Genomic DNA, 14,827 nt, shown 5'->3' with positions numbered 1-14,827 from the left:
GATCCACGGAGGCACGACACCCCCCAACCCACCCCATGGAGGACGGGGAACGCTGCCCCACTCCTTCCAGCTGCCCACCTGGGCTGGGGGCTCGCCGGTACTTACTCCCACTCCTTCCTCCGTGCCTGCGGCGTGCTCTGCATCTTGTGTGCCTCGTGTGCTTTGATGATGTCCCTCTGCTCAATCAGCCCGCCTCGCCGGCGCTTGATGACGTCCGGGCTCACCGGGACATACTGGCCAAGCCCCAGGTCGAAGGTGCTGCCCGTCTCTGTGCTGGCATCGGCATCCCGGGACCGGGACTCATAGAGGGCATCGAAGCTGGCGGCGCGCGAGACCAGGGCTTCGGCCAGACCCTCGGGTTCCAGCAGGTTGCAGGACTGAGTGGTTTGCATCAGACCAAGCCGGTGCTTGCGCCATGTCTCCTCCTCAGGCAGAGCCAGGATGTAGCGAGGGGAGGCAGCATCCAGCTCAGCCCCCCTGCCCGGCGCCGGGGCGCTGATGGAGCACGTGCCAAATCCCAGCATCTTTGGTGGTGGTGTAGCTCATCACTCTGGAGGGGCACAAGACAGAAAGGGAAGGCTCAGGGCACTGATCCATTTGCCCCCACAATTCCCTCCTCTCCTCCCACACCAATTGAAAGTCCCATTTCGCCTGCATTTGTTGGGCTAGATCCTCTCAAACCAGGCACAAGAGCAGCCCCTCCAGTCTATGGGAAGGGGCAGCATCTCCTGCCTTACAGCTTTCCTCCTCCTTTCTAATCTGGCCACCTCTGCACCTCTTGAACCTGCAGATCTCTGACCCCGCAGCCTGGGTAGGCTGGACCACATGTGATGAGCCCTCACAGATGGGAAAAGAGGGGGTTTGGGAGACCTGAATCAAACTACCCTGGGCTGCTTTTGCTTTTTTTTTTTTTCCCCTTGCTTTTGTAGGAATTGGAAGGAATAAAAAGGCTTGGCATGGCACAGCTCAGCTGGGAACACAACCTATAACCCACAGCACAACCCTCCCCATCGAGCTCTGCAGGCAACCATGCACTTGCCAAAACACAGGATGATGCCAAGCACTGCCCCGCACTCGGCTGCCGCTGTGGGCAGGGGCCGTGCAAGCGGCACGTGTACTGGTAGATGGTGCAGAGCCCTTGCACGGTGCCTCCCTGGCGGGCACCGCACTAGAGTACCCCTGGTCAGAGCATCCACGTCCATCCTCCAGGATGAAGGCCAGGCAGACAGACAATGGCTTAGGAGGCTGGATATGGAAATATCAGCATGTCTTTGACTCGGGAGCTGTACATCGGAGCAAAAAGGTGCAGGAATCCTGCCAGAAACGCTGCACCAAGCTACACTCCTTGGCTAAGCAAAATAAATGATGTGCTATAGACAGGAGGTGCTTGTGCCTGAGAATACACCAGAAGCCTCGTCACGGTGAAATACTTTATTCTCGTGTTAGAGGAGCTCCAGCCAGCATAAAATTGCTGTGGGAAGGGCTTTGTTCTGGCAGCCCCTGAAATTCCCCCCTCAAGCACTTGCCCATGATGGAGGTGAAAGAGGGGATGAGAGAAAAGAGCAAGGCAGCATTACTTCATCCCAGGGCTGTCAGCCCCTTCAAAACCACAGCCCTGGCACAGGGGAAAACAACCCAGCAAGGGAAAGGAGGATTTAAATCCCCCAAAATATGGCAGTAACACAGCAAATGGAGCACATCAGTCATCTTAACCCCTGCCCAGGGTGTTGTTTGGAGACACCTGAGCTCTTCCTCCAGAGCAAACAGGGAGGTAAGAACGGCTATCGGGAAAAAAGGCTGGGAAATCACCACACAAGGAGCCAAAAGAAATTAAATACAGAAAAAAAACCCAAGAATGACTGAGAGAATAGAGTATGTACCCCCATCCTAGCCAAAATAAACATCCCTACACTGTAGGGGAAGGCACATACAGCCCATCCAGGGAAGCATCCCATTCCCTGCAGCCCTGTGGTCCAGCACAGGGAATCTGCCCAGCCCAGGAGATAGCCTCCAGAAGGAAAAAGGCAATTGCCACTAAGAGCCTCGCCAAATTAATTAGCACATCGATAAGAGGAGTTTGGCTGCTCTCACTGAAAGCTATAAACAGATTCTTCACTACTTTGCTTACTCGTGTGACTGCTTTTTTTAAAGGCATTAGTTACTTTTTCAATCCAGTCATGGGTACCTTTACAATTTCTTATTTTCTTAACATAAGCCTTTCCTCCTCATATTCCTTTGCTCATTTTCAACCCTTCCCTGCTAAACCTTAACTCCTTGTCCAGCCACACCAGGTTTTCTTCAGGGTTTGGGGACTTTTTTGGGTTGTATTTTGATTTTTTGTGTTGTGTTTCCGGTTTAAACCACCATTCTGCAGATGTGTTTTTTTCCCCTGAGCATTTCCTCAGGAAGAACGGGGGAATTTTTGCATACCAAGCACAAGCACTCTGGGATTCAGCCATGACACGGCTGCAGCAGAGCCATGGGGACAATTAGCTAAGGGCAAGTGAAGACACATCCCAAGGGCAGGTTCAGCATTCTCATGGACGTTGGCTCCCTGATGCCCACCAACGCATCCCACTTGAGGTTTTCTCCAGGGACACAAGTGACTCCCAAGCCTGGAGACAAGTGAAAAAGCTCAAGCAGAGCCCTCAAATGAAACACTGAGAAAGTTTGAAGAAATAAATAGAAATAATTAGCTCTGTCTCCGCCTAAGCAAACAAGGCTCACGCTGTCAGCAGAACAAGCCACGTTCCCTCCAGAGAAGTGACAAGTAGAGAACGGAGGATGCCAGAACATTTTGTTAAGGAGAGCTGATGAGGCTACGTGCTAACGAGGATGCTTGCGGGATGCCACGGGCTCCGTACGGAGCATTTGACACCAGGGCACCTGCCCCTCTTCCAGCCTTTGGTCCCCCCCACCTACACCAAAAATAAAGTCACTTTATTTTTACACAAAAGCCAAATTATTGGGAAAAACAACACATTCGTTCATATAATTTGGCTTCTGCTGTTTAAATGCCAGCGCTGCCTCCTGGAATACGGCAACCTATGGGAAACCAACACACAACCAACAACTCTGTGTTTTTCAAAACACAGAGTTATCTTCTGATCCCATTTGTGGAAATCTACAGCTCAGTATCTGCCAGGAGACCGGGCTGGGGCTGCAGCTTGGATCACAGAGTCAGACAGCAGCCCTGCTTCTACTCTGGGTTTCCTTAATACCATACAACTTGGATGTGTATCAGCGCCTCTGAAACCTTCCAGCTCAAATCAGCCTTTGTGTGGGAACAAACCCAGATCTGCAGCGCAGCTCCCTGTTAACAGCTGGGCAAAAATTAATTTGCAGCTCTGTTAATGAAAATTATCATAGTATAGTTTGGGTTGGAAAGGACTTTAAAGACCATGTAGTTCCAACGCCCCTGCCATGGGCACAGACATCCCACTGGATCAGGCTGCCCAAGGACCATCCAACCTGGCCTTGAACGCCTCCAAGGATGGAGCATCCACCACAGCCTCCTTGGGCAACCTGGGCCAGTGTCTCACCACTCTCGTGGTGAAGAAATTCTTCCTAATGTCAAGCCCAAATCTGCCCCTCTCCAGTTTATACCAGTTCCCCCTCATCCTATCCCCACAAGCCTTTATGAATAGCCCCTCTCCAGCTTTCCTGTAGCCCCTTCAGGTACTGGAAGGTCACTATAAGGTCTCCTCAGAGACTTCTCCAGGCTGAACAACCCCAACTCTCTCAGCCTGTCCTCATATCGGAGGTGCTCCAGCCCTCCAATCATCTTTGTAGCGTCCTCTGGACCCATTCCAACAGCTCCATCTCCTTCTTACGTTGAGGATTCCAGAACCAGACACAACCCTCCAGATGAGGTCTCCCAAGAGAGGAACAGAGGGGCAGAATCCCCTCCCTCTCCCTGCTGGCCACGTTTCTTTTGATGCGGCCCAGGACACCGTTGGCCTTCTGGGCTGCAAGCACACACTGCCGGCTCATGTCAAGCTTCTCATTGACCAGCACCTCCAAGTCCTTCTCTGCAGGGCTGCTCTCAAGCACATCATTCCCCATTGTCTACTGAAACTGAGGATGGCCCCGATCCAGGTGCAGAACCTTGCACTTGGCCTTGTTGAACCTCATGAGGTTCTCACAGCTCCATTTCTCCAGCCTGTCCAGGTCCCTCTGGAGGACATCCCGTCCTTCCGGTGTGGCAACTACACCACTCAGCTTGGTGCCATCCAGAAACTTGCTGAGGGTGCACTCAATCTCACTGTCAATATCATTGATAAAGATATTGAACAGCACCGGTCCCAGTACGGACCCCTGAGGGACACCATTTGTCACGGATCACCATCTGGACTTTGAGCCATTGAGCACTACTCTTTGAATACGACCATCCAACCAGTTTCTTATCCACCTTACTATCCACCGATCAAATCCATCTCTCCAATTCAGCAAGAAAGATGTTGTGGGGGACTGTGTCAAAGGCTTCACAGAAGTCCAGATAGATCACATCTGTCAGTTTACCCGTGTACATTTAATAATTAAAACCAGGAAAAAAATAAACCAGCATATCCACGTGTTTGACTCCCCCTGTAGTACCACACGTGGTTTTCCACAGGTGACTCCAGCTGATGGTTACTGTCTGTATCAGGGGCACATGGCAAGAGCACGGCACATGGCTCCAGGCAGACCCTACTTTCCCCTGCTCACCTGACTGCTGCAGGAGCAGACAACATCACTGCACAGGAACAGTGTGTTTGGCTTCATTTGATACAGGAGAGCCAAGGAATAGCTGCTGTTGTGACACATAGTTGGCTTTCAATAGCAGAAAATGAAGTTTTGAGGCTCTTATCTCCCAAATTTCAGTCTAGAAGTAATAGGAGTCGGGGAAATTTATTGTTTGCTCCTGCAGCAGAGAAGTCATCTAGATAAAACCACGGCCGCAGGGCACTGGGAGCTATCAAACCGAATTAGAGGTTGGGTATTCAGCTGCTAAAAGGGGGGCACTTGTGCTTTCACCTGCAAGGTATCTGGAAGCAGTGCAGTGCTCCCAGATGCTCTCAGCACAACTTGGGACATCTAAGGACATGGACCACCCAGCTGTGATGATGCACAGCCAGAGCTCACCCTGTCTAATGGAGATCTCATTAGAGAGATCACACCCGGCATCCATCCATCCCCTCCCACGCTGGGATCGCGATGGCCAAACAGGGGCAGCACAGTGAGCAACTCTTGCCCGTTGGCCTGTGTGTCAACACAGGCTCCAACGGGACACAGACCAGGACAGCATCCCATCCCACAAACCACTGTGAACAGCCTTTTTGAGACCTCAGCACCAGCAGACAATCGATGGAAGGAGAGACATGCACAGGTCCTCTGCAGCATCCTTGAAAGATGACTACGCACTGCCAGGTGAATCAACCCGTTATCTCAACGCAAACCGCACACCACGGCCAAGGAACACAGCCTCTGCAGGCAGGAGACCCTGGACTCTCACACCATACTCATTTTTCCCTTCTAGCAGCTGATTAACTAATACAGAGCTACAGTGAGAGGCAGGTTCCCAGCAGCACCTGATCTATGAAGCAGAAATTCCTTTTAGGGGTTTTCTCTGTGTATGTATTTGTGTTACAATAGCAGCAATCAAGTTTTTAGCCAAGTAAGTAGGTATTACCATAATAACTACACTCAGCACTTAAGGCGCTGGGTGAGCTCTTTGCTTCTGTTATCTGAATAATCTTCCCTCAAACTCCCAGAGTTAAAGCAGAAAAGCTTAGTGCTGTGCTGGCTCATGGGGCTGATCTTGCCCAGGCAGCACAAGAGCGTGGCTCCACAGTGCTGAGCTCCAGCACTGCCACAAGCCCCGAGTGAGTAAGGAGGCAGAGACCCCTTCCTGAGAGGACCCAGGGCCTTAGCCCAGGGTGGACAAACCCTGGTTGTGTCAAATGCACAAGCAGCAAAGCTACCAGAGTCCTCCAACCATGGTCCAGCAGCTCAGCAGCCTTCCTGACAGATGTGGGGGATTATTTTGACAGCAGCTTCTTGCTCTGATGCTGCTCCTTCACCTTGTGAGCAAGCATCCCTTCTCTCTCCTGAATGAGCAATGAGGGAGCACAACAGGGACAAGAGTGAACCCCTCCAGGAAATGTATATATATAGAAGAGCATCTTGGATGCTGTCCCCAAACATTGCGGGGACACCCTGAGCCAGGCGGGGTTTCTTTGCTTCACCAGCCCACAGGGGAATATTTCATTCCCAAGCTTGGCTGCTCTTCCTGGGAACTCATTTGCTCAGCCCTGCTCCATCCTTCCCAGGGCATAGGGGTGCTCCAAATCCATGCCCTGCCACCCCTTCCCTCTAGCTCGCTAACCTGCCTCTCCTGGGCCACAGAGACCACTTAGTTTTCAGGACAACGAGATGCCACCTGCCTCTTTCTGCCAAGCCGTGCTTACCCCGAGCTGCTAATTATTAGTCCCCGTTCAAGGGGAGAAGGTGAGCTCACGCGGTGCAGCCAAGCAGAGCACTAAACCTCAGAGCTCTAGGAAGACATCCAGCGTGGGGCTCCTCCAAACAGAGACAGATGGGCTGCGAGAGCGACTGATTCATTCTCGTGGCCTTTTCCTCCCCTGCCACGTGCACTTCCTTTCGCAGCGGCACAGATGCACGGTGGGTGAGCCCCACTCGGGCCAGCTCTGAATCCCCCCCAAGTCCTCCAGCTCCTCCGTCTCGCACCGCAAGCGACGGCTGGGTCTGTGCAGCACAGAGGCTGCGGGAACCAGCTGGTGAGGGTGAGCTATTTTTAGTCAAGTCATTTGTTGCTGGGGAAAAGTTTATTGGATTAAACCCCCCTCCCATAGCCCCCACCACTGTTGGGTTTGCAGCAGCTCTGCAACCCATGGATGGGAGCTTTGTACACCACCAGTAAGAGAGAATTAGCAAGATGAGTTTAAAAAAAAGAAAAGAAAAGAAAATAAGACACACACACAGGCAAAGGCTGCCTGCACAGCCCTGTGCCTATGCTCCAACGAAGGTATAAGGTTTGGGTCAAACATGCCAGTACAGGAGAGCCCGGACAAAGCAGCATCACACAGACCAGTAGAGCCTGTTTGGGGCAGAGGGACATGCTGCTGTCAAAGAAGGGCTGCTTGGCTTGTTTTTCAAGAAATATTCATATCTCATCACTCATTCACACATAATAAGCTATTTTCTGAGCCTTCACTACACCAGAACACAACAACAAAGACCCCTGGAACAACTGCAAAGATCAGATGTAGGAAACAGCACAGCTTCGCATATCCAGGGGCTGCTTCAGGCCCAGAGATGCTCCAGCACCAGACAATCTTTTGTCTAGGAAGCTGCTTTTGTTCTGCCATGTCTGGGTTTTCAGGGCTGGTGTGATGCTCCAGCAGCAGAGCTTGCTCCCTGGGGCTGAGCATTGCTCTGCTTCCCAGGAAAAGCCACTCTGAGCCTGGATGAGGCCAGACTGCTGCTCAGACCCCGCCACAATCAGGCGACACCTCGAAGGCCAGTAAGCCCAGGCTGGGTGCGAGGGCTCTGCCTGTGCCAGCAGAGGGGTTACATAGCCCCGGGTACCAGAGCCCTCCCGCAGAGCGCCGATCCCAGGGGAGTCAGCTTTAAGAATACCAAAACATAAAATTATCTCATCTCGCCTTTATGAGCAACCGTTAAACAACCCCACTATTATTTATATAAATGTACATCAAAGAAATCAGCCCTCCATCTCCAGCAGAGAGAAGCAGGAGAGACAGAGACCGTCAAGCGAGCAGGAGCCCAAGGATGCTTGCAGGACACGGCCAAGGACAGGCACAACGCTGCTGGGGTGGCAGCAAGAGACAGGGTTCTGGCTGGTCTGACATAGGGATTGTAATGATGGGGCAACGCCAGAAGGGACAGGAAGGTGTCCCAGTGCTTGGGAACACCCATCCTGATCAACAGCCTGATGCCTAAATTTCTTTCACATCACCTTTGAGACCGTACCCATCTCTCCACCTCTTCCTGTGCCACTCGGTGCCAGACAAGCAGATGTTTCTCCATCTCAAGGTAAGTACATCACACACCCATCGCGCCTGCAACCTGCCACCCCGAATACCAGCCCCACACCAGCACTGACACCCATCAGCATCCCAATTTCCCCCGCAAAGGCAGAGAAAACACGCGCAGGACAAACTGAGAGCATGCATGCCGTCAGCCACAGGCAGAGATGGGGAACACAAGACAACGCCCGGTACAGCTGAGCGTTTCCCTTCCTTGTACAGGTCCTTCCCACCAGTGCAGCCACAGGGAGGGGTGTTGCTCCAGTGGCCAAGCAAGTGCTGGACTCAGGCTCGCCTGGCACAGCGCTGCTGCTCTGCAAACAGCACAGGACCAAGCCTGGCAACAGAATTAATTGGGGACAGGACAGCAAGCAGTGATTTGTGCAACAGCAGTGTCTAGAAACCAGCGGTGCTTAGAACTATATGTACACACAGGCAGAGAGCATGCCCTTCACAGTTTGCTTTCCAAAGAAGGGCAGAGTCGGGACTTAAAGAAAATTTCCAGCCGTAACCACTGGGCCACCTTCCAGGAATATAACTCTGCTCCTGCACAAGACAGCAAGCTGTCACCCCTCCAGGGCCACGCTGCACTCCTCCCTCCCCTCCAGCTCCCACTGCAAGCAGGTTTTTCCCAGAAAGGTACAACGATCCTCCTGGGCTGCCTGTCATTCCTGCAACGCAGGGCAGACAGCCAGCGCCAACATAGAGCACGCGTATGGAAACCTCCCCGAGTTGATGAGCCTCAAAACCATTCCCTCACCCAGCCACAGGGATGGGGAGAGCAGATTCTCCACATCCCAGCTTGTCATTCCCTGGATATTGGGTGAGCCAAGAGTTGGTGCGTGCAGGTAGTGAAAGATAGAGCACCACCAACCCTGAAGAGAGTCAGAATTTATGCTTTAATTATGAGACAGCAGCAGATCCAGCTCTACATGTCAACTCTGCTGCTCCTGCACCCAGGGACGTGGGAAGCAGTGCTGCCGAGCGCAGTACCTTGGTCTGAGCTGGCTCATTTCGAAGAGGACAGGTGACCAAGCGACATCAAGGTTCAGCGTTGGTCTCCACCACTCTCATCCCAAAAGCAACTGCAAGAGTTGCCAGGGTATAGAGAGGAGCAGGAGCTGCCAGCGCAAACCAGGGTGTTAGGAGTTGCCGTACAACGGAGAAAGAAAAGGCTTTATAAAATAAATAGACTGGCCAGTGTCTGGGATGCTGCTGACACGAGCCAGCCCTTGCTCCGGAGCACCCGAAGTGAGACAGCAGGCAGAAAGGGGCTGAGAACAAGGCATTGCTTTTGTTGTAGGAGGTCGGAAACCCAGGCCAACTGGAAACCATGGATACAAAGAGGTTTTGAAGTAAATACAGGATGGAAAAACAGGGAGCCATGAAGCACTCAGGACTCCTGAGCAGTGCCGCGAGAAAAAAGTTTCTTCCCCTGTGCTGATGCAAGCTGAACACATGTAGTTGCAAGGTGGACCATGAGACCTGGGAGCTGCTCAATCTGGGCTCCTCTGAAGGTGGTCACGGACCTGGATGGCACCCTGTGCATTCTAGGAATCGCCAGCACATGACCTGATCCAGGCTTCACACTCCACCTTATAGCTTCTCCAAAGGTATCCGGCTTAGCCAGAAACCACCTACTAGGACAAGGCAAGAAGGACACAACGCACCGCTTGGACTACAGCGTCTTGGGAGGACAGCATCCCACAGTCATCTCCTTCCCACCAGCAAGGAAGCTTAACAAATATAACAAAATTCCTGTTTAACCTGGCAAAGCCAGAGAGAAAAAGTTCTAACTTCCAACAGTGCATTCACCAGAGTGACTCATGAACCAAAACGTGTGTCATTGCTTAATAGACCTGCAAAGGCAATTATAGGATCATGCAAACATCAGATTGCCGGCACAAGGAGTCACAGCACCCCTGAGAGGTTAAAACAAAGGGATGTTTTAAAGGTGAGCGATGGCAGGCTTTATTCTTCTTTGACTTTTGTTCTCTTTATGTACAAAGACTCATTGAGAAGGTCTCATTATTTGTGCAAAAAAAAAAAACCAGTCTCTTGCACAAATTGCACAGTGAAGAAAGGAAGGGGATAGAGAATGAGTCTGTCCTGCCATGCTGGAGACAAGGAGAAGAAAGCGTACCACGCACCCTCTGCTGTGAGATCCTGCAAGCCACAAGGACAAGGCAGAGCCCCTGACAAGATGCATGTCACACAGTCGGGCCAAATTACTGGGTAAATAGAGCAAGACCTTCCCAATTCAATCTAAAAGGAGAAAAGGCATGTTTTCCTTTTGCTCCCTTACCCAGGTCTTCTGAAACCCTTCCCTGCTTACCTTACAGGCTGCAGAGAACAGAGTGGATTTATATTTTAGCTTCTCCTGGCTTGAGTCGGGTAGGGAGAAACGGACAATTAAAAGGTATTCCTTACTTGTCAATATAACAGATGTGCAAATTGAGCCTTGAGGACCTTTTAGCAAGCAATTAGCTTCACTGCTGGGTATGAAAGCAGCCCGGGGACATTCTGCTAAGCCCGTGCCCTTCCTTCTCTCCTCATCCTCACCTGTCCCTGCCACCCTCAGCCCTTCCAAGCTGACACACACGCACACACAAAGCTCAGTTTCTCCCCAATCTCCTATGGTATGGGAGATGGGAGGGGAAAAAAAGCTAAACGTTTACAGTGAGCCAAAAAGAATACAGTAATCCTGCTTTTTCTGCTAGGACTAATAACCTCACTCAGCAAGTGCCCAGTCCTCACCTCCCACCCAACGCATACGCTCCCATGATGTCCCAGGAGCCCCTGTCCTCCTCAGGAAAGACCACTAAATGCCCCAGGAAAGCCTGAGTGCTTCCTTCTGGCCCCTAAAGGCAGATGGGCTCCTGGACCCCATGAGGGGCTGTGGGCTAAGCCAAACTGGACACGAGCCCAGCCGCTTTGCTGAGGTGCCAAATGAAAGGCTAGCACTTCTGGAAAGCGTGTGGGCAGGAGGACAGGCACATCGCATGGCATTTTCAGGCACTGCTCTTTCAGAACCCCAGCCACCACCCCAACCTCCTCCCTCTCCAGCAATGCAGCCTTGCTCCCAACTCCTGGGGCAAATTCCCCCCTCCGAAACCCAACCACAACGGTGCTCATTGCCCACTGTCTGCCTCGCTCCCTTAGTGCTGGCAATTCCAGCATCTCCCTTTGGGATCAAAGCCACCACCTTATCGTCAGGCTCTCTCTTCTCCTCAAAATGTCTCTTCTTTCAACAAGAGCTCATCCAGCTCCACTTTTCCTTCTTGTATCAGTTTGCTACAATTGCTGGCATCAAGCTGTTAATATCCCCTCCCCTTCTCCTCTTCATTTGTGGCATTATTTCATCGCTGCTGTTTCATCCCTCTGAAGCACGTTACTCGGAACAATTCATACCAAAGCAACCTTCCTGCCAGATAGCTGCTTTGTGGGACATTTACGCATGGTGCAAAACGAGCTCAAAATAAGGATGAGACTAATTTGTGGAGCAGAGGAGAGCAGACACAGCCAGGAATAACAGCCTAGCTGCAATCACAGAGATCTGCACTGCTGATAGCCAAAGCCCAGGAAAACCTAGCAGGAAAAAACACAACATACACCCTATTTCTTACACCATTCCTTATATTTCTTAAGATGCGTATCAGTCCAGGCTAGCATCCTCTGCAGTCCTTGCTGAGCAGCCAGACCAGGCACAGAGCACAAAGGAGCTCTGCTTTCACCAAGGCTTCACTTGTTAGTCTTGTCTTTCTACTGAAATGATGACTGACAACTGAATTAGCTCATAACTCTATCATGAAATTGGCCCTTTTTACAGCAGCGTATTTGCTTGGAGCTTGGACTTTACCGTATTTGCAAACATCGGCAATCACGTTGCGGAGCACGGAAGTGGCTGCTAATCAGTGGCCCCTTCATCAGGCCCTCTCTGTCTCCAGGAAGGCAGACAAGGCGCTTCCACGGGTGGCACACAGCTCTTTTTTACACTAGGAAACTGCCATCTGTAATTTTTAGACATCTCAAGGCTGGCTGAGGACCGGCGGTGCGAGACTGCCGGCGTATGTCACTCAGCATGCAGCCGCCTGAGGGTTTCTCCTCCGGCACGTCACGGCTGTTCGGCACTACTGTATAATTTGGCACTGCCCCTCCTCACGACCACCCTTTCGTGCAAGCTTAGACTGGGCATCAGCAGAAACCATTTGCTTTCAGAGCCTCGGAAACAGGCAATACTATTTTGGGGAGCGTCACACCCCCTCTCTCCCCTTGCCCACTCGCTCTTTCCTAAATAGTTTAACACCATTGATTTTCCCATGCCAGCCAGCCATCGTCTGCCGGCAAGCTTCAGAGCACCAGCAAGCTGAGGGAATCCAAGAAATTATTCTTCATGGTCCCAGCCCCTTGCCTCCATCCCTCCAAGTGGCAATGACCAAAATTCATCCCTCCCAGGAGGGCTACCACGCTAACACATCCACCTTTCCCAGGCTGGAGCCGATACACGACTCCCATACAATATTTAGGGTTTAAACAAGGCAGTTTTACAGGTTTACACCTCATTTGTATGTTAGCCTCCAACAGAAATGCTTGCAAGGGCTCCAATCTTCCCTCAGTGCCTGTTGATCTGTTTTGGGATGTATTAAAACCCCCACCACGCTACATGCTAGAGCAGAAACATCATCTGGGAATACATTCCTGCTCCCTTGGGGTTTACATCCTTCCTTCTAACCACAATGGGCTGGACAACCTCTACAAACAGCTCCCAGAAGAAAACAGAAGCTGCTTAAAGCCTACAAGCACCAAGATAGGATTCTCAGTTTCAAAGGGCACACAGTGCCGACTCCACAAGGGTCAGCACTACAGGTGGGACCGGTGCGGCAGCAAAATCAAGATTTCCACTAGAGCAGAAGCTGCTTGGACAAAGCTTCTGGCCTCCCCCAGCTCCAAGAGCTGCTCACAGGCTCTGCTCCATGGCTACTCAGCACTGTCACCCTCCACAAGCAATGCTCACCTCATCATCCCCTCTGCAAGTGATGCTGAGCTCATAACCTGCACTGGGGTCCAGGGAAATAGCTGAGAGCAACTGGTCGGTTCTGGTCTTTTTTTTTTTTTGCCCAAAGCCTCTAAGTGCAACCACTCAAGCATCCCAACGGGAAGGAAGAAGGCTTTGTGTCCAGGCCTTTCCCATTCCCTCTTCTCCTTCCCTTCCTTAATGAGGGATTGTGTCCAAGAAAGGGAAGCACCAGTTGGACACCAAGACAAACCTGTCCCATCTCTCCTCTGAGCTGAAGTACTGAGCATCTTCAAGCCGAGTACAGATCACAGCAGACATCCCACGTCCCAGCCACTTCCCACACTCCCTCAGGACATCTCCCCATCCGTTACTGGCTTTGTACACACAGATCACCGTGCAAGACAAGCATCTGCACTGCTCCCAGTATTCACCCTTCCCATGTCTCCCAAGACACCCAGCGCCAGAGCACCCACTCCCCTCCTCCAGCCGCTCCTGGTGTTCACGCTTGTGGCTCATTTCCACCATGCTCATTATTTCATTTTTTTGCATGGAAAAACCTCGCCTCAGACATTCAGCAGCGAAGCTTGTTAACAGCAGCAAGCACACAAAGAAGTTGTCAAGCCATCGGCTAAGAACTTCCTGAGCAGTCAGCAGCCCTGCGGAGGAGGAGAGGCAAAGCCGGCTGCAGATCCCACCCAGCCACTTCTAGACACAAGACGGTGCAGCCTCAGCACCCAAGTTACCCCACTGGAGAAACTTGTTGGAGACAAGAAGAGTCCACAGTAGGTTTAGGTTCTTTCCAGCCACCTCAGATCTCCAGCAAAAAGAGTTGAATCACCTGTAGCCAGGTGTGGGTGCAAGAGTAAGCCCTGGTTTTCATCCCACTGCTGAGAGCTTGGGGTCTCCTGTACCACCGCAGCAAACAGCCAGGAGTCAACACCTCTGGCAGAAGATCCTTTCACCTGCAGGATTGCTCATCCCATTTGAAAAAAAAAAAAAAAATCAAAGCAAGCAAATCGGATGAGGACCACAGCACTATGCACACATCTACGGCTCACTGCCTGCTCCACATGTGGTCCAGCACATCTGGAGCCCAGCAAGTAGTGCTACAGGCACAGATCCCACTGCACAGCTCAGCTCCCTGAGCAGGTTCTAACCGAGGATACAACCTCTACAGAGGCTTGGGTGCTCTTCACAGCCCATGGAAGCTTTAGCATGAGGCCAATGCAGAATGTTTCTAAAAATCCCAGCCTGCGAGACGTGGAGCACCGTGTACATACGGACTGCATGAAACGGCTAACAGACCGCATTTATTCCAAGCTTGTTACTCCCATATGCCACGGAAAAAACAGCCCAAAGCCAGAGCAGTGATAAATTTCTAAAGCTACTGTAGCAAGGAAAAACAAACCGCCGGCAGTAGAAGCAGCCTCATGCATCGCTCAGAAACTCCCTGTGCTGTGAATGCCAAATTATTAAATGAAAAGGAAAAAGAGGGGGAGCAACCACCTTCCATAAGAGACTGCTATTGTGTTGCCTTTCAAAAGGACAACACTAACGGGGGTCCGGCGCTGCTGCTTTCATATTCAGCATCCACTGCAGCAGCTTGTTATTGAAGTAGTAAAACCCGCACCTTCATCAAAGGAGGGCACAGGGATGCAGGATGGTCCCACATTGCTCAAGTGAGAGTGCAAACACTGTGTTTCACCTAAATGGACTAAACACCAGGGCTTGCAGAAGGGACAAGGGCTCATCTTAAACC

At 51.5% G+C, this 14,827-nt stretch overlaps 1 protein-coding gene across 1 annotated transcript in view; it reads right to left on the bottom strand.

The window, feature by feature from the left end:
* The window catches only part of CACNA1E (calcium voltage-gated channel subunit alpha1 E), a 139,373-nt gene that overhangs the window by 112,887 nt on the left and 11,659 nt on the right, over positions 1 to 14,827 (bottom strand). Inside the window, exon 2 of the mRNA XM_054072648.1 lies at positions 106 to 550. Coding sequence (XP_053928623.1) covers positions 106 to 524 — 419 coding nt within the window. The 5' untranslated portion in view covers positions 525 to 550. The remainder of the gene's footprint in view (positions 1 to 105; positions 551 to 14,827) is intronic.

This window comes from Cuculus canorus, chromosome 8 (genome assembly GCF_017976375.1).
Source record: "Cuculus canorus isolate bCucCan1 chromosome 8, bCucCan1.pri, whole genome shotgun sequence".
In the NCBI taxonomy this organism is placed as follows: domain Eukaryota; kingdom Metazoa; phylum Chordata; class Aves; order Cuculiformes; family Cuculidae; genus Cuculus; species Cuculus canorus.
This window is presented reverse-complemented; position numbering and strand designations above follow the sequence as displayed.